At 59.0% G+C, this 19,701-nt stretch overlaps 1 protein-coding gene across 4 annotated transcripts in view; it reads right to left on the bottom strand.

The window, feature by feature from the left end:
* RORC (RAR related orphan receptor C) overlaps nucleotides 1-19,701 on the bottom strand; it is an 80,362-nt gene that overhangs the window by 53,549 nt on the left and 7,112 nt on the right. The window contains exons 1-2 of one of the 4 annotated variants that reach the window (XM_038383330.2): nucleotides 11,578-11,759; nucleotides 5,609-5,638 (exon numbers count right to left, since the gene is read on the bottom strand). In XM_038383330.2, the coding sequence (XP_038239258.1) occupies nucleotides 5,609-5,638; nucleotides 11,578-11,650 (103 nt within the window). In that variant the 5' untranslated portion in view covers nucleotides 11,651-11,759. Of the gene's footprint in view, nucleotides 1-485; nucleotides 681-3,160; nucleotides 3,329-5,608; nucleotides 5,639-11,577; nucleotides 11,760-19,701 lie in introns of those variants that run through there. The other 3 variants (XM_038383332.2, XM_043502217.1, XM_043502216.1) reach the window with 3 other exon arrangements.

Genomic DNA, 19,701 nt, shown 5'->3' with positions numbered 1-19,701 from the left:
AGACCCCGCTCCTCGCTAGAGCAGGGCGCGAGAAGCCAGGCATCCTGACCTCCGATCTTCCCTGCTCTAACCACTAGACCCCGCTCAACAGGGCACAAGAACCCAGGCGTCCTGATCTCCGATCTCCCCTGCTCTAACCACTAGACCCCGCTCGAGCAGGGCACAAGAACCCAGGAGTCCTGATCTCCGATCTCCCCTGCTTTAACCACTAGACCCCGCTCTCCGCTAGAGCAGGGTGCGAGAAGCCAGGCGTCCTGATCTCTGATCCCCCCTGCTCTAACCACTAGACGCTGCTCCCCTCTAGACCAGAGCGCGAGAACCCAGACATCCCGCCTGCCAGCCCTGAGCCGTAACCCCCGCTCGCCGCCACAGGCAGGCAGACAGGGCTGCGTCTGTGCCATGCACCAGGGCCGTTCAGCTCGGAGCCCTCCAGCTTGCTGCTCCAGGTGGCCCTTTATCTCCCATCTCCCCCCAAAACCACCCACCTCTCATGGTGCCGGCGGCGTGAGCGGCTCTGTGGGGCGGCTTCGGCTGGGGAGGGCACCGGCAGCACCTGCCTCTGGCTGCCAGCTGGGGAGCTCAGCGCGGGGCCCGGGGTGCCATGCTTTGCCCAGGGCTGCTTGCATTTGAAAGCAGCCTTGCCAGCACAGGTGGCTTTGCAAGACCGGTTGACAGGCGTCCCCCCCGGCCAATCAGGGCCCCCGCCATGCACTGGGGCTAACCAATGGCAGCCGACTGGAAAGTTCCAAAGCCACAAGCCACAAGAGGCCGAGTTTCCATTGCTGAGTGAGATGGGCTGGGGGAGAGGGGGGCAGCATGGCCGGGGGTTCGAGCCCTGGGCCCGGCCAGCCTGTGCTTCTCCGGCGACAGTCCGTGACTCTCTCCTGCATTAAAACCTGCGCCCCCTTCTCCGGCACGGGGCTCTTTGCCGATATACTCCTAGCCCCCCGGGGCAGTGGGTCGGCACCAGCAGCGCTTGATTTGTAAGGAAAGAGGTGCCGGGGCTCAAGCACATTTTTACCTTCATAACTGATATGGCAAGCCCAGAGGTGCCGGGGCTCCCACCTGCCCGGCCCAGAGGTGCCGGGGCTCAGCCCTGGCAAACCCTGGCACAAATTAAGCACTGGGCACCAGGCTCCCCATTTCACAATCAGGGAGCCTGAGGCTCTGCGCAAAGTGTGTGTGGGGGAGGGGGGGCAGAGGGCGCGGGGGGGGGGGGTGACTTGCCCTGCAACATGCTGCTTCTTCCAGCCTTCCCCACTCAATCTTCTCTAGACTCCATCCCTTGGATAGAGCCGGGGAGAGGGTGCCGGAGTCCTGATTCCACGCCCCTGGAGCTACCCACTAGCCCCCGACTCTCCTCCCAGAGCTGGCAAGAGACAAATCCAGGAGTTCTGGTTCCCAGCCGCCCAATTTGAATCACTTCCGTCCAGGGCTTAGGAGAGAACCCAAGAGTTCTGGCTCCTGGCAGCGTGTTCTAACCACTAGGCCACACTACCCTCCCAGAGTCAGGAGCAGAACCCAGGTGCCTCAATCCTGCAGTGAATTTAACCAAATCCTGTTTATATCATCGAATCATAGAATATTAGGGATGGAAGAGACCTCAGGAGGTCATCTAGTCCAATCCCCTGCTCAAAGCAGGACCAACACCAACTAAATCATGTGTGTATATAGATACACGCATCTCCCCCCCCCCCCCCCCCCCGCAACTTCTGGTGTCATTTAGTGACCTGCTTTCCCTCCAGCCACAGCCCAGAGGGCAGAATCTTCAACTCTGCTCCCAGGGCCCGAGCTTGGCCATGTGGTGAGTTGTTAGCTGCGTCAGGCTTGAAGCTGCTACACCGATGGGCAGTGCAGCAGGGTGGGAGGACAAGGAGGCCAGCAAGGCTACGGTGAGCAGCCGTGCGTTTTGTGTGCCGTCTTTCCTCCACCAGTAGAGGAAAAGGTAACCCACCTGCGGATTGAGCCCCAGGCGCGAGACACATCAGCACCTCAGCTCTGCATCCCGGAGCTGTGCAAGCCTCAGTGACACAGGGAAAGTCACCCACCCCGACATGAATGGCAGCACCGCATCCGCCCTGTCCACAGCACCCTGCAGCCCAGCACACTTCAGGAATGTGGGGCGTGTGACGGCGCTGCAATGCAACCACCTCTGGTGTGGAACGTGGGAGCCGTTCAACACAACAGGGTGGGACAAAGGAAACGAGAAGAATTTTGTATGCAAGGGAATATTAGCAGGGCCGAACGGAACGAACCAGGGTTTTATAGACGAGGAGGTTAACGTGGATTTTACTGGGTGCCAGGCAAATCTACACCGCTATTGATCCAAATGGGGTAGCTGAAAAAATACTAAATACAATCCCAGCCCTTTAAAATCTCTCCAATTCTCTCCTAGTGAATTACACTGAGTTCCTGGGCCACAGGCTCTTTATATACCAATCCTCTCTGTGCTTCTCAAGCTTCCCCAGCATCGCCGCCTGGCATACAAAATGCACGGATCCTGGCCAGGCCGTGGCACGGTGCGGGTATCACCTCAGCATGTCTAACCCTGGAGCACCGGCAACACGGGAAACACCGCACACTCCCATCAACAGAACCAGGCACAGTGCTTTCCACTCGCCCTGAGCTTGCCGGCAGACTCCGCAAGGCACCAGAGCCGCCATCAGCAAGTCCCAGACAGGGCTGGGAACAGAACCCAGGAGTCCTGACTCATAGTAACCTCGCTATAATCACTAGACCGCACTCTTTTCCTACAACCAGGACTAGAACCCAGGAGTCCTGCCGCCCAGCCTCCTTCAGCTGACCGCTAGGCAATGCTGCTTCCCTGATGGCGTGCATTCGAAAGCGTGGCGAAGCTCAGTGCACACCCACTCTGCGCTGGCTGCAGAGGAAGGGCTGGGTGGAGGGAGATCGCTGGCACACCTGCCGTGGAAACCCTTGTGGTTTGCCCTGCACCTGCACAGTAAGATTTCCGGACGGTTCACAACCCTGGCGGCAGGGGCCCGATGCATCGGTAGGGTGTGCAGCTCCGGGGGGCACAGACACCTGCTGTCTCTGAAGAGCAGCAAAGCAGGCCCCGGCCGAGGGGCACCCCACAGCAATACAGGCCTCCTGAAATGCCTAGGCCCTGCAAGGGGTGAGATGGGTGCCCATGGCTCACCGAGTCCTTTGGTCTCTCAGCTCAGGGTCCTCGTCTTGGAGGAGGTGCAGGGAGGGGTCCCCTAGGAGCCAGATGGGACCTGGCCCCCCTCAGTTCATGAAAGCAGGGCTCGAACCAGAAAGGCAGCAGGATCTCCCGCCCCACGACAACCGCCTGCGCCAACCAGGGCCCTGCTAACGCCCGCCCTCACCCACTCCCTCCCGGGCACGACACAGACACCAACGGAGCCGCACGGCCCGCTGGGAAGGGCTCAGCTGATACAACCCCTGCTGCCTTGGCATGGTCCCCATCCCCCCAGCCAGATCCCCCACCCCTCCCGAGGAAGTGGCCTGTGGGGCCCCCCGCCACCAGCTCAGCCCCGGGGCAGCTGTGCTTTGGTTCTCTCCCTGTGGCGAGGTGGGGGGAGGGAGACCAGCCTCTGCAGCAGGTGGGCTGGGGAGAGAACAACCCCCCTCCGGGCTTCCTTCTCCTCCCCGCTCCCCCCCCAACCGGGAGCGTTCACACCTCGGGACAAGTTAACCGCAGCGCTGTGAAAACCAAACCTGCCGCTCACCGCAGCACTCTCCTTTACCGTGCACTGCAGGGGCTTTGGCTGAGAGGGAGCCCCCAGGCAGAGCCAGGGAGAAATGGGCCCCCCTTCCCTCCCACTGGCAGGCGCAGCTAGGCCCAGCCAGCCCCAGCAGCACGGGGTTAAACAGGGCAGCCTGCCGAGAAAAGGAAAGGCAGGGGCTGTGCACCTCCGGGATGCCTGCTGCAGACAGGCGGGTACCCAGACCTGGGGCTTGCCAAGGCAGGGCGGGCTAGCCACCGAACCCACAGCCCCCTCGTTCCGAATGCACGAGCCTCGGCTGCAGCTCGTCTGTTAGCTCAAAAGCAGCAGCCGAGTCGACCTCTTGGCATAATCCAGCCACCAGAGGGAGACAGAGCACACCAGACGATACTTTAATGATGGCAACTCCCATGCTTCAGGCCTTCAGGGTCAGGAAGGAATCACAGGGCAGCATCACAGGACTGGACCCGGAGCCTTTCTGTGCGGCACCAAGCGCTGGCTGCTGCTGCGGGGGTTGGCAGGCACAGATGCCAGAGAAATCTGGCACGCAAGAGGCTTGCAAAGCCGATATTGCAAGGATGGTGTTTACCCAGCCCTGTTTGGAAATATCCCCAGCGTTGTCCCCATTTCCGTCGGCCCAGATGAAGAGACAGGGAGCCATGCTGGAACAGCAAATACAGGAAGAGCTGGGTGTAATATATACAAGCTCTGTCTGCTCCTCTCCTGAGAGCAAGGTGGGAAGGGGGCGGGGGGTTCTTGGCCTCCGTTCTGCTTCTCCCAGCAGCGCCTGCTCATGCCCCAACACACCGGCTGGTCAAAGCTGGGACAAGGCTGATCCACCACCTGCTAAAGATCTCACCCCTCCCGGGGCAGGACGGGACAGTCCCTAAAGACTCACGCTCAGTGCTGGCACCCCCTGCGTGGGGAGGAACCTGGGGGGCTCTGGACCAACGTCCCACGCCGGCTTTGAGTAGCTTGCGTCGGCCGAGCTCATTGCAGCTCTCCATTCTCGCCACCCGTTCCCAGGGCGCCTCCCTCCCCTTCCCCCCGTGTCAACCCTCACCCTCCCCTTCTCCTGCATCCCATCTTCCCCTCCTCCCTCATGCCAGGGGCTCTGGGTGCCCTTTTCCCCCCATGCCAAGGGCTCTTTGTCCCCCCATCGCCCCCTTCCCCTTAAAACCCCTAACATTTGGCTGTCACGTGACTTTTCAGGGGGGCTGTATCTCAGGAACCCCTGGATCAAATAATGCCCACTCTGGATCTGCAGCCCTGCCCCCCCCCACCCTGGCGAGGCCCGACAGCAATCCAAGCCAGCCGGTGGGTTTTAGAGCCCTGAGACAAAGCCAGCTGCTAAGTGGTAAACGAGTTTCAATGGTAACTCTATCCTGCTGCAACAAAGGATGAACAGACGCCATAAGCCTGTTCCAGGCGTGAGCTGGCTGCATCTACATTGTGAGAAGGGACCACAGACTAATATCAACCAGCTATTGAGCTCCTGGGTATTACAAGACTCTATAATTAATTAACCAACCTCTCCCTTGCTTATTAGCCCTTTATAAGCAGAACCATAATCAGGAGCAAAGAACTGCCCAACTCCGGAGAGTTGGCCAGGTATCCCTGTTCGCACTGTACAGGAGGGAAACTGAGGCACGGTGTGGGTGCCTGGCTTGATTTCAACAGTATCAGGAGTCCTAGTCCCCTTGCTCAGCCCACTAGACCATGCTGCCTCTGCTACAGCACATCCCCATGTGAGCCGAGAGGGTCTAAGCTGTGCTGGGCTTTGCAGATCTCCCTTGTGCTCTGTAGACAATTAGGGGCAGGGCCCGCGATCCGCACTGGGACAGGATGCCTGGCGCAGTGCAAAGGGGGAGAGGCCCGTTGGCAGGCACTGTACTTACAGGTGTGCGTCTTCTTCATGGCGATCGGGCCTGCAACCAAGAGAGAGACGGGGTGAGACGGCAGCAGCAGCAGGACCCCTGCAGGCATCCCCCCCAAGAGCCTGCTGGCTACTGGAGCTTCATGGGGAAACTGAGGCACCAAGCATGGCTCCCAGCCCCTCAGAATAGAACCCAGGGGACTGATTACCAGTCCTCCCAGCCCCCAATTCCCCTCAACTAGCCCCCACTGCCCTCCCACAGCTGGGAATAGAACCCAGGAGTCCTGGCTCTCACCCCCCCGCTCTAACCACTAGACCCTCCAGGAGAAACGCTCTACAACCCATTCCCCATCCCAATTTATCCAGCACCTCCCCCTTTCAGTGCAAGTGACCCCATGCCCCATTGCAGACCTTACAGCAGGGACCAACCAGAGCATCTCGGAATGACGCACACGCAGTGCTTGGTATGTCAAAACAATATTATTATCGCTGTTTGCACTGGGGTAGCACCGAGGCACCTCATTCGTGAACCGGGTCCCCACAGTGCTAGGCGCTGTACATTATTGATTAGGTATATTACAGTAGCCCCTAGGAGCCCCAGTCACAAACCAGGTCCCCCTGGCGCCAGGCGCTGTACAAATCCAGAACAAAGACGGCCCCCGCCCCAACGTGCTGACAATCTAAACACAAGACCAGCCGGACCCAGGCAGCTGGGGGAGCTCAGTGAACCCCCTCTGCTCAGGCTGGGGGGCCGGGCTCGCAGCATGGTGGCAGGCCAGCCCCGGCGGAGGCGTTCTGAAGGTGTAAGGAGGGCCGTGCGGGAGGAGATGAGCTCATTGTGCGGAGGTTCGCAGGGAGCTCCTCCCGGGAGCGCGGGGCTGCACAGGAGAGAGCGCCAAGGGGATGGTGAGAGAATAGACCAGGTGGGTGCTGGAGGCTGGGACCACGGGCTGAGCAAAGGGGGGAAGCGAATGCGGGATGGCAGGGAGGGAGGGGACAAGATGCCAAGGGGGGGAGGGGTGAGATGGCAAAGCCCCAGGCTCGGAGTACTGGCTTGCAGCAGGCTGCACGCACCAAGGCCAGAGGGGAGGGTGGCAGGGGGGTGCTGCAAGCTGCCGAGGCGAGCCAAGAGGAAAGACCGGAGCTGGTCATTACTCAGTGGGAGCCATCGCTTATTGATTATCTCTCCCCATAAGCTCATACCAAATACCCTGATTAATAAGCCAGTGACTGGGTAGGGTTATCAGGAGGATTAATAAGTGACTCAGTAATAAACGGTTTCAGAGCAGCAGCTGTGTTAGTCTGTATTCGCAAAAAGAAAAGGAGGACTTGTGGCACCTTAGAGACTAACACATTTATTTGAGCATAAGCTTTCGTGAGCTACAGCTCACTTCATCGGGTGCATTCAGTGGAAAATACAGCGGGGAGATTTATATACACAGAGAACATGAAACAATGGGTGTTACCAGACACACTGTAACAAGAGTGATCAGTTAAGATGAGCTATTACCAGCAGAAGAGCAGGGGCGGGGGGGACCTTTTGTAGTGATAATCAAGGTGGGACATTTCCAGCAGTTGACAAGAAAGTCTGAGTGGGGGGTGGGGGGGGAAATAACATGGGGAAATAGTTTTACTTTGTGTAATGACACATCCACTCCCAGTCTCTATTCAAGCCTAAGTTAATTGTATCCAGTTTGCAAATTAATTCCAATTCAGCAGTCTCTCGTTGGAGTCTGTTTCTGAAGTTTTTTTGTTGAAGAATTGCCACCCTCAGGTCTGTAATCGAGTGACCGGAGAGATTGAAGTGTTCTCCGACTGGTTTTTGAATGTTCTAATTCTTGACGTCTGATTTGTGCCCATTCATTCTTTTACGTAGAGACTGTCCAGTTTGGCCAATGTACATGGCAGAGGGGCATTGCTGGCACATGATGGCACATATCACATTGGTAGATGCGCAGGTGAACGAGTCTCTGATAGTGTGGCTGATGTGATTAGGCCCTATGATGGTGTCCCCTGAATAGATATGTGGACACAGTTGGGGGAGTTTTGCGGGACTTGCAGTGGACACTCCCCGAGGCTCCTGGCAGGGCCAGGCCTGCAATGCTCTAGGACCCTGCGGGGTCAGTTCTTCTAGGAATCACATGGGGCAGAGCACAACCCAGCCCAGCCTGCCTGCGCCCCACAGCACCTGAACCTGGGCAGCACGAAACCTCGTGCCCCCTGGGACTGAGCCAGGGAGACACAGCACACTCCCCCTCAGCCTCCCCCAGCACCCACCCACCCCCCTCCCCTCCCCTGCGCTTTGTAAGTTACTTAGAGAGTTTCCACTTCCCCTCCCCCTCCAGGAACCAAAGTACATCCCAGAGCTGGGTGTGTGGCGGTGGGGCGGGGGGTGATGACTGCGATAGAGGGTGGGGGCTGAGGGGGCATCGGCAGACCTAGGGAGCCCACAGCTGGGATAGTGGGAGAAATATCTCAATCCTGACCCACAGCCCCCTGCTATCCCAGCCCTGCCCCCCCGCTCTGCTGCTGCCCCTCAATCCCGACCCGCAGCCCCCTGCTATCCCAGCCCTGCCCCCCCGCCGCCGCCCCTCAATCCCAACCCGCAGCCCCCTGCTATCCCAGCTCTGCCCTCCCGCTCTGCTGCTGCCCCTCCATCCCGACCCACAGCCCCTGCTATCCCAGCCCTGCCCCCCCGCCGCTGCTCCTCAATCCCAATCCGCAGCCCCCTGCTATCCCAGCCCTGCCCCCCCGCTCTGCCGCTGCCCCTCCATCCCAACCCACAGCCCCTGCTATCCCAGCCCTGCCCCCCCAGCTGCTGCCCTTCAATCCCAATCCGCAGCCCCCTGCTATCCCAGCCCTGCCCCCCCGCTCTGCCGCTGCCCCTCAATCCTGACCCACAGCCCCCTGCTAGCCCAGCCCTGCCCCCGCCCGCTCTGCCGCTGCCCCTCAATCCCAACCTGCAGCCCCCTGCTATCCCAGCCCTGCCCCCCCTCAATCCCAACCCGCAGCCCCCTGCTATCCCAGCCCTGCCCCCCCACCTCTGCCCCTCAATCCCAACCCGCAGCCCCCTGCTATCCCAACCCTGCCGCCCTGCTCTGCTGCTGCCCCTCAATCCCAACCCACAGCCCCTGCTATCCCAGCCCTGCCCCCCCAGCTCTGCCGCTGACCCTCAGTCCTGATCCACAGCCCCCTGCTATCCCAGCCCTGCCCCCCCGCTCTGTCGCTGTCCCTCAATCCTGACCCACAGCCCCCTGCTAGCCCAGCCCTGCCCCTTCCAGCTCAGTCAGTGCCCCTCAATCCCGACCTGTGGGCTACAACAAAGGGTTAATTGCGCCTCCACCCCCCCCGCCCCCGCAAAAGGGAAAATCAATCTGATTAGCTTGCTGAGCGTCCCTGAGTGCTGAGCCTGGAGAAAGCCACACGTTCACCATGCCACCCTTCTAAGCCGCTTTGCTATTTTCGCTCCTCACCTTAACCCCCTTGGCTCCGGGGCCATCTCTGCACAGGGCTGGGGCTGGTACCCCAGGACGGAGCTGGCCAAGTGGGGAGAGCTCCCCCAGGGGGGCAGTTGGGGCTTCAAGGTGCACTCAGGGTCCCGTGTGTCCCCTGCTGCAGCTGGGAGAGTCCAGCCCCGTCTGCAGAGGAAATGGGTCTGGCCTCGGGCCTGGCCCTTTCTCTCCCAAACAGCTGGTGGTTTGGGGGGCTGGAGGGGGCCCTGCCCTACTAGAAGCTGAGACTGTCCCGGCTCGCTGTGCTGAAGCTTGAAGTGGGGACCTCCCTCCTGCCCCCCCCCAATTCACGGCCCTCTCCCCATCTGGGACATGCTCCCCACTCAAGGGCAGAGACACTTCACAGCAGCCAGTGCTGTGGCCCATGGACCTGGGGGAGTAAGGGGCTCTGAGACGGGGCCCAGCACAGACCCTTGTTCCTGGGAACTATCGAGGGGTCTGATCCCCCTCGGGGGAGTAACAGGGGGACCGATCCCCCTCAGGGCGGGTCAGCCGTGGCACCGGGCACCTGATGGGCAGAGAATCCCAGAGTCTACTCCTGCAGCTTTTAGTTTATTTCCCTTTTCCAAGCCTCCCACCCCCTCAGGCCCAAGCAGAGCTGGCCCAGTTTAAGCCAGCGCCCATGGGCCTTTCGCAGTGTGGGTGTGGCGGGCGGGTGGGGGGGCAGGTTTTGAATTTGTGGCAGGAACCATGGTGCTCTCGTCCCATCTGGCAGCCCAGCCAGCCTCCAGTCAGAAGGGCTCAAGCACCGGCCACGTGCGGGGCCGAGAGTTAGTGGCACAAGATAGAGAAGAATTGAGGAAAAATCTCAGGCCGAAAGAGACGAGATTCTCCCCGGCCTTGTACCCCCCTGGGCTGTGGGCTCTGCGGGACAGCGACTGTCTCATTCTGGAGCGTGGGGGGCCTGATTTCAGTCCTGGGGCCTGTAAGGCCCAGTCCTGGGTCCCGTCCCCATGGGGCCCCTGATCTTGGAACTTGAGCCTGTACAATCCCTGGGTTCCTGTGGCGAGCCTGATCTTGGTCTGGGTTTGGGCAGCGCCTGGCACAAAGGGGGACCCCGATCTCAGGGTGAGCATGTGTGGGTGGGTGGGATCTATGCAGCACTGACACAACTGGGACCCCACTCTAGGTCAAACGCAGAACTCAGCACACTGATCCAGGTCGGGGCCCCTAGGCACCCCTGTACTGTCAGCCCCACCATGCCACCCCGTGCCCACTCAGCTGCCTGCTGCCCCCTGCTGGGTGGGGTTTGAATAAGGGGAAGCAGGACAGGGTGGGGGAGTGTGGCCCAACCCCCACGCTGGCCTTGCCTGAACTCCCTGCTTACATAATCCAGCTCCTGTGCCTTGGCCACTTGCCAGCCACACGTGTCTGAGTCACAGCGCAGGGAGGCACCTGAACAGACATGGGGCCTGGGACCCCTCGCAGCCATCGCCTGCACACCCAGCAGCCACGTTGCCTCCCAACAGCTTTTTATCCCAGTCTGGAGCACACACTGAGATGCAGCCACTCTGGGGTGGGGCGCTGGGGCTGTTCATACAGGGATCCCCTGCCCACCATGGAGATGCAGCCACCTCTGGGGTGGGGCACCAGGGCTGTTCATACAGGCATCCCCTGCCCAGCACTGAGATGCAGCCACCTTTGGGGTGAGGAAACGGGGCTTTACAACAGTCTCACAGCAACGCTACACGAAACTCAGGGGGGAAGGGGCAGCACTGGGCTCCCCTCCGGCGGAGTGACAGGGACTCCAACCCAACCTGCACTGCAGGAGCCCAGAGGGTGATGCTCTAAGGAGGCTGCCGGGCCCAGACATCCCCCGCAGTGCCCCTTAGCTTGCCAGCTCTCAGCCTGCCCCCGCTGGGGAGTCGCAGCCATTGATTGGGGCTGATGCTTGGGCTGGTGCCCCGTTTGCTTGCCGAGTGGCCCTGCCATCCAGCCACCCTCTGGGAGCTGGCTGGCAGCACCAGCTCTTCCAGGGCAGCGCCAGAGGGTTTGCGCCTGACACAAGCAGCCTCACGTCGGCTAGCAGCGCTGCCCTCTGCAGCCCCCCTACCTGGTCTGGCTGTTTACATGCTGGACTGGCAGTTCTGCAGACAACAGGCGAACCTTGTACTGCTCCCCTGCCAACCTGGAGGGACCCCCTCACCTGGGGTGCTCACTCCCAGTCCTTGAGTCACCTCGTGCCTACAATGTGGGCCGGGGGTGAACTCGCAATCTAGGGATTAAAGGATCTGGCATCTCCCCTCTCCCTCAGTCCCAAGAACCAACACAGGACAGATGCCCCATCTCACACTGTCAGCTCTTTGGGGCAGGGACCATCTCTGGTCTGGGTTTGTACAGCGCCTAGCGCCCTGGGTTCTGGTCCATGCCTGGGGCTCAGCGCAGGCAGTAATAATAACGCCTCGCTAGGAGAGTGTAGGGTTCTGTTCCCCCTCTAGTAGCTGGTCTGTCTAAGAGGATAAGAGTCTACTATAGCTACCCGCTAATGGCGTTGCTCCTTTAGCTCCAGGGTTAGAAGATGGTGTTTGTAGCACAGAACGTTCCAGGTTCATACCCAGCCAGGCTCAGCTGGGATACTGCCAGTAGCTCACTGCTGGAAGCCCAAAGCCCTGCCCACATGGCGGAGGGGAAAAAACAGCAGAAATCCATGATCCGAGGCCCCTGCAAAAGCCCACAGAGAACCACATCCCAAGTCATTATAATTTATATTACAGCAGCGCTTAGAAGAGTTGTATCAGGCACTGCAAAAAACACACAGCAAGAGACAGGCCCTGTTCCACCTGAGATCAGGGCCCTGCTGCGCCAGTCGCTGCACAGACACACAGCGAAGACAGTTCCTGTTCCACCTGAAATCAAGGCCCCATTGTGCCAGGCGCTGCAGACACCCAGCGAGAGACAATGCCGGCCCCACAGAGCTCACAATCTACTACACAAAGGCAGGCTGATTTCTCCCCATTTTACAGACGGAGGAACTGATGCCTGTGAGAGGAAGGGACCTGCCAGGGCTCGTACAAAAAGTCAGCAGCAGAGCCAGGATTCAAACCCATCTCTCTAGAACCCCAGGCCAGCGGCCGGATACCCTCTCCCCGCCCAGGAGAGCTGCTCCCATGGCGTAATGGTCGGCACTCAGGACTCTGGCTCCTGTGATCTGCACAGGGAGTATCCAGAACCCACAGCTCTTGTATAATCTCACACCTAGGCAAACAACACGCCCTCAGTAGGCAGCTATTACATAACGACCAACACACACACCCTGCTGGCACAGGGATCAGAGCTCTCCCCGGTTAGGAGCGGGGAAGTCAGGGATGTGCCAACTGTTGCTGTGCAAGGTGCTGCAGCAGCAGATTGCTGGAAGCGGGGGTGGGACACAGAGCCCAGAGCTGCTTTGCTGGTCCCTCAGCCGAGAGCAGCTTGTTGGACAGCAACCAAGTCGCTCCTCGGTTCAGATCCAGATGGGCTGTTTCAGCATCTGGATTATTCCTGGTACTGCCTGGTTGTGCGATGGAGGCACAGAAACGCCCCTGCCAAGATCAGGGCCGGGACCGGGCCAGAAAACAAGAATTCAATTTCGTCAAAACCTCAAAATGAGTCGCATTCAGTTTGATTCCACATGGGGGGGGGCACAGAGAGCTCTGGGAATCTTCTACAGAACCCCAGGGGGAGACCTTAGAATACCCCATGCCCTAGTGGTTATGGGGCACAGAAGGCCCAAGTTCAAGTCCCTGCTCTGAATCAGGCAGAGAAGGGATTTCAATCTGTGTCTTGTATGCCCCGGGGGAGTGCTCCAACCACTAGGCCATTGGCTATGCTGGGGTTTCCCCCTCCAGAAATTCCACCCCGGACTTGAGAAACCTGCCTAGCAAAAGTTTCATCAAACCCGGTACGTTTCAGCCAACTTCACTTTCCAAAAAATTAGCGTTTTTTGGCCAAAAAACATTTTGTTGAAAAAATTCCCAAACAGCTCCCATCGGCACACCGTGGTGCTGGGCTCTGCACAGACACACAGCGAGAGACAGTCCCTGCCCCAGCTGAGATCAGGACCCCGTTCTGCCAGGCATTGCACAGACACAGCCAGAGACAGTCCCTGCCCAGCTGAGATCAGGGCCCCGCCACGCCGGGTGCTGCACAGACACACAACGAGAGACAGTCCCTGCCCAGCTGAGATCAGGGTCCTGTTGTGCCAGGAGCTGCACAGACGCACAATGAGAGACGGTCTCTGCCTCACAACTTAAACAGACAACGGAAAGATTGCAGTTTTCAACCTTGGAGACCTAAACCCAGATATAGCATTAGCTGCAATGCAGGAGTGTAAATTGGGATGGATGGCAAATTGACATGGCTGGCGGGGATTTCACACTGCCAAGAAGTGCATGTCCAAATCATAGATACCATCCACCGAACAGTCGTCATTCGCGCCAGGGCGACCGCCAGTGAGCTGAGAAACCAGCCTGGAAGAATAACAGGGAGCTTTTCAAATGTGAACTGCACCCCACATCACAGCGGGGCAGAGAGAGGGAGTGACTTGCCCAGTATCGTATATTTGTACGAAGTCAGTGGCAGAGTGGGAACCCAGGAGTCCTGCCTCCAACCCCTCTCTGCTCTACCCACTAGTGGCTGCTTCCCTCCAAGTATAACACAGCCGGAGCTGAATTGAGATTAGGGCAGGAACAGCAGAGGAGAATATGGGCCAGATTGGGGTGCATGGGCAGGTCTGGAAAACAGAGGGCTGTGGGTCATGATTGGGGGGCACTGGCAGAGCAGGGGGGTGGGGAGTAGGATTGAGGGACACCGGCAGAGCTGTGGGGGGAACCTTGGGCCGGGGGTCTTCAGGCTGAAGCCTGCCGTTCACCATGTGCAGCGGGGTGTAAACCTGACCCACAACTGAGCCCACTGCATGGCACCGCCAGGCCAGATGCAGCCTCCTCCAGCCCAACCCTTCCCTGGGCTCTGCTGCGAATTCCTGCCAACATCAAGGAGGACAAAAAACTAACTAACTAAAAACCCTGCAGAGAAATTACTGGGAAGCTGCTAACACCACGTGCCAGTCGGTGCCACATACCCTCTCCACCCCACTGCCACAGGCTGGATTCTGGCTTCCTAGGGCTGGCTGCTGCGTCTGGTCCGCCCAGGGAGGGGTGGGGCGGTCCCACGGCCCAGATGTTTGCAATGACACAGCCCAGCTGTGCAGCAGTTGCCCTGCTGAGGGCTCCTGGGAAGGCCAAGCGACCCTGCTGGTCAATACAAGGTCCCGGTCACCAGCTCTGCGCCCCAGAGCTCAGGGCTATTAGGAGCAGGACTAGGCTGCAGATAGGGAAATGAAATGGGACAAATGACCAGCCCCAGGCCCCGCTGGTTTGAGAAGGGGATGCTGGGACAGAGGCCCAGATATATTGCCGGCAGAAAGGGACGCGGGGTGTTGGAGTTACAGTTCTGGGGTGATTCGGCTTCAATTCTTGGCTCTGCCACACACGCCTGTTGGCCAATCGCTTCGTCCCCCTCCCCGCCCCCGAGCCTCAGTTTCCCCGTCTGTAACATGGGGATCGTGACCCTTCTGCTTGGATGGTAAGCTCTGTGAAGCAGGGCCATCCATCTAGGCACGACCGCGTCCCCTCCACCCCGAGGAGCAGCGTGCCTCCCCTCAAGGGGCAGTGTTTCAAGCAACGGGGCTCTCCTGGGGAGATGGCCCCACCAGATGCTCTCGGCATTAGCCTAAAGTCTCATCCTTCGGCAGCCAGTTCTGCCGCCTCCGAGGAAGTGAGCACAGCTCCGATGCTCTTCGATCGGGGCTCCGGAGAGCGGCAGGCGACCTGGGAAAGGATACTGCTTAGCCATCACTAACCTCCTGCCTCCCTTACGTCAATGTAATAATCTCCCACCTGCAGGAGTGCTGCCAAGCGAGAGGGACGAAAGTAGAAAGGTTTTCGCCAGGCGTCACAAAGCAGCTTGCGGTAAAAATCCCTTTACAAATAGCTCCCCTTTCTCCCCAAGCCGGGCGGCTCAGGGCCGCGCAAGCCGGCGAGAGGGAAGGGGCTAAAGGCAACAGATCCTGGAGGCCTGGCTGCAAAAGGGGCAGGGACAGAGGTCTGGTTTGATTTACAATGCAAGGGAAGTGCTGGTTCCCAGCACACCCAGCCAGGACAGGAGACACTCCCTGCTGAGGGCAAAGGGCTGGTCTATGCAGGGAAACTGACAGGAATAATAATGCAGAGAGCAGCTTTGCAGAGGGGACCCTCTATTCCGATCCCCCAGGCAGGTGAGTCCCCACTGTGAAATGCTCAAGCAACACGTGACGCCTTGAACCCCTGCACGGAATTGTACCGATCCCTTCCTGGGGTGAAATCTTGCACCCAAAACGTCCCCTCTTGGAACTCTTCCCACCGACTCACCCACGATGGGACACGTCTGACTACAGCACTCTGCCCTCCTACCCCACCATTGGATGGAGGATGAACCAGGATTTGGCAGACAGGAACTCTGCGAATCTCACAATCCCCCCCCAGGAATATGGTCACAGATGGGGAAATTGAGGCACGGAACAATAGAGCGACTTGAGTGGCAGAGGCAGAACTAGAGCACATGCGCCTTGACTCCTGGCCTCTGTGCCCGTGACCTAGGCATGCTCCATCCCTGGACTGCAGACTTCTCTTCTCAGATCTGGGTGCAGAGTGAGGCCTAATGGTTACAGCAGGGGACTGGGAGCCAGGACTCCTTGGTTCTATTCTCAGCTTCCTCAGTTTCCTTTTCTGTGAAATGGGCATTAAAGTATGGACCTACCTTCTCGGGGGCCGTGAGGCTGCAATCTCTAACATTATCCAGTCCTGTAAATTCCTAAGGGGGCAGATGCCCGGGGAGGGTGGAGTGGGACAGACACGGGGGCTGCCCTTTCCCCAAACAGCCCCTGCTTTGCTTGCCACCCGTACAGCACCCGCCAGTAGCTCCTGCACTTCGCTCAGGAGGAAAGAGGTGCTATTCCAGAGGTGCTGCTGTGGCCCGCCGGGACTTTTACAGCCAACATTTCCATGGCAGCCTTCCCAGCATTCCATGGCGCTGACTCAGCTGCTCCCTGCACATCACAGCCTCCCTGTTCCCCAAATGGTCGGCACCCCGCTGGGACACCGCGCTGGGCGACTCTCCAAAGCCAGCACACCCTCATTCCCCAAGCCGCCCCTGCTGGTCTGACTGGATCTTTGCTTCCCGGGCCTGTCGCTGTGGGCTGTTAAAGAGCAACCGGGTCCCACCCCAGAGCTGGCTGTTATTTCAGCTGGACGAAGCGACAGCCCCCTGACACAAAGAGCCTCTCAGTGCAAAGCAAACAGGGCTGGAACGGCCCCGCACGGAGGGTTACGAGTTGGCAAGCAGAGGCCCCTCTCCCCGCATGCTCACACACACATTGATCTGCTCCCCAGGGGGAAATGCCCAGTAGCTACGCAGCCAAGGGTTTAACAAGTCCTTTACAAAGAGAAATTAACCCGCTTAGATCAAAACTGGATGTTTTTCTAAAAGCTCTGTTCTAATTCAAAGAGGAATTAATTCAGGGCAGCTCTCGGGCTGGTTATCATTCAGGAGGTCAGACGAGATGGTCACTGCTCCAGGTCCCTGCTGGCCTTGGAATTTATGAATCTAAGCTAAGCGCCGCTCTGTTCTACAAAAGGGGAAACTGAGGCACAGAGAGACATGACTTCCCTTGTATTACACTGCAAATCAGTGGCAGAGCTGGGAATAGGACCCAGGAGTCCCGGCTCCCATTCCCTCTGCTCCAACCCCTAGACCAGGGGTGGCCAGCCTGAGTCGAGAAGGAGCCAGAATTTAACAATGTTCATTGCCAAAGAGCCACAGTAATACGTCAGCAGCCCCCCATCAGGTCCTCCGGTTCCAAGCACCTCCTGCCCACCTGCAGCCTATCAGTGCCTCTCCCTCCTTCCCGATCAGCTGTTTCATGGCATGCAGGAGGCTCTGGGGGCGAGGGGGAGGAGTGAGGGCACGGCTGGCTCAGGGGAGGGGGCAGGAAGTGGTGGAGTGGGGGCGGGGCCCATGGCAGAGCCAGGGGTTGAACAGTGAGCACCCCCTGGCACATTGGAAAGTTGGAGCCTGTAGCTCCAGCCCCGGAGTCGATAACTAGACAAGGAGCCACATGTTAACTTCTGAAGAGCCGAATGGGGCTCTGGAGCCACAGGTTGGCCACGCAACCCCTGCCCCAGACCATATATTCTCTGAGAGGTGAGAAAGGGACCCAGGAGTTCTAACCCTCCAGCCCTCCTTCCTTTAACCTATTAGACCCTAATCCCCTCTGAGTGCTGAGAACAGGACCCAGGAGTCCTGACTCCCAGGACCCCCACCTCCCTCCAACCACTAGACCCCACTCCCCTGCTTGGACATCATGCCAAACCCGATTCTGAGGCAAGGCAACTGAAATCCCCAGGGAGGCGTTTGGCCCAGCACAGCTGGATCTGAGGGGAGGGGACCCATGGAAGGTGGCTCACGGGTGGCAAAGGGCATTGTGGGAGCAGGAGAGGGTGGGATGGGGGAAGCGGGGCAGAGCTGAGTGGCGGGTGGGGGCTTCTGGAGCGCTAACCCCAGCTGGCAGGTGCATTCCGCCCCGCTCCCCAGCAGCCTCCTGGTGACATAACTTGGCCGGGGCAGCTGGGGCACCGGGCTACTCCGGTGGACCAGCGGCAATGGAGATGTGATCCCAGCTGGCAGCAGGAAGACCCTGACCCCAGCGGATCTCTGTGGGTTCCCTGGTGTCACGCGAGCCCCTCTGTTTGCCAGACCCACGCCCGTCACCAGTCCCTGCCCATCGGCCTGCACCGTGCCCCGCGCAGCGTTTGCCTTCCACGCAGCGCCCGCCTGCACCCGCGCAGCAAGCAAACCCATGCAGCGCCCGCCTGCCAGCCCATCCCTGCCACAGCACGGCACCAAGACAGAAATACCAGAACGCCACTATTCAAAGGCATTGTCCGCCCACACCTGCAATATTGTGGGCAGTTCTGGTCACGCCCCCCAAAAAAGATCTATTAGAATTGGAAAAGGTTCAGAGAAGGGCAACGAAAATGACTAGGGGGCTGGAACAGCTTCCATAGGAGGAGAGATTAAAACCACTGGGGCAGTTCAACTTGGGAAAGAGACGACGAAGAGGGGATATGACAGGTCTATAAAATCATGACCGGTGCGCGGAAAGTGATGAGGGACGTGTTAGTTACCCCTTCACAGAACACAGGAACCAGGGGTCAGACTATGAAATTAACAGGCAGCAGGTTTTAAACTAACATAACGAGCATAACATGCTCGTTCTTCAAGCAACATACACAGTCAACCTGTGGAACTCACCACCAGAGGATGTTGTGAAGGCCAAAAGTATAACTAGGTTCAAAAAGGAATTTGACAAGTTCCTGGAGGAGAGGTCCATCAATGGCTATTAGTCAAGATGGTCAGGGAGGCAACTCCACGCCCTGTGTGTCCCCAGATCTCTGACTGCCAGAAGCTGAGACTGGCCGACAGGAGATGGATCACCCAATAATTGCCCTGTTCTGTTCATTCCCTCTGAAGCACCTGGCATTGGCCATGGTCAGAAGACAGGACATGAGCTAGATGGACCATTGCTCTGATCCAGTGTGGCCGTTCTTTTGTTCACCAGCCCGCACCCTGTACAGCAACTGTCCGCCAGGCCCCCACAGAGCACTGGCCTGCCAGCCTGCACCCCATGCAGCAGCAACCCACACAGCACCTACCCACAATGCCCGCACCCACCTGCCAACCCACGCCCCATGCAGCAACAACACACCCTGCCCCCATGTAGCACCCAGGCCATGCACAGTACCCACCGGTAGCCCCCACCTGCCAGTTCACATTCCTGCCAGCGCTTGTGCCCGCACGGCACCTGCCCATGCCCAGCGCCGCTCAGCACCTACCTGCTGGCCTGTGCCCCACATGGCATTCGCCATGCCCTTATGTGGAGCCCACGCCGTGCCCAGCAGGTATCCAGAAGCCCTCATAAAGGACAGCACCCGCCAACCACTCCACGCTCCTGTGCCAAGCACAGCACCCAACCACCCACTGCCCCACCCCAGCATTGTGGGATCCAGCTCCCAATACCCTGCCAGTCTCTCCTCCACACCTCCCACCCCGGCACCAGCCACTTTTGCCAGCCCGTCACTGTGGGGCATAAGAGCCTTCTTCTCTGCATCCAACTCCAAAACCCCATGTCACTCTGAGACTCGGCTGAAGGCACCCCTGCCCTCATTGGCCTGTGACTTGTGAATTCTCCCCCTTGGCTGCTATTCACTAGCCCTACAGGAAAGGGGCCAGGGGGCAGGTGTGGGGAGGAGACTGTATCAGGAGGACAGAGACTAGCCAGCACTGGAAGGGGCACAAATCCATCTAATCCAGCCACAGCAAGAGCAACTCCCAAGGGAACAGATGGGAGGGCTCTGACTGGCTCGCATGGGGGCCTAGATCTGATGGAGGGACCTTTCATTCCTTGGGGCAGGGACCAGTCTTTTGTCCCGGGCTTGTACAGCCCCTAGCGTGAGCCGAGTCCCAGATAACTGAGCGAGACAAGGCTAAAGGGAGCGAGAAGCAAAGCATCAGCATCCCATACGAGGAG

Source organism: Dermochelys coriacea, chromosome 24 (genome assembly GCF_009764565.3).
Source record: "Dermochelys coriacea isolate rDerCor1 chromosome 24, rDerCor1.pri.v4, whole genome shotgun sequence".
NCBI classification, from domain to species: Eukaryota; Metazoa; Chordata; order Testudines; family Dermochelyidae; genus Dermochelys; species Dermochelys coriacea.
This window is presented reverse-complemented; position numbering and strand designations above follow the sequence as displayed.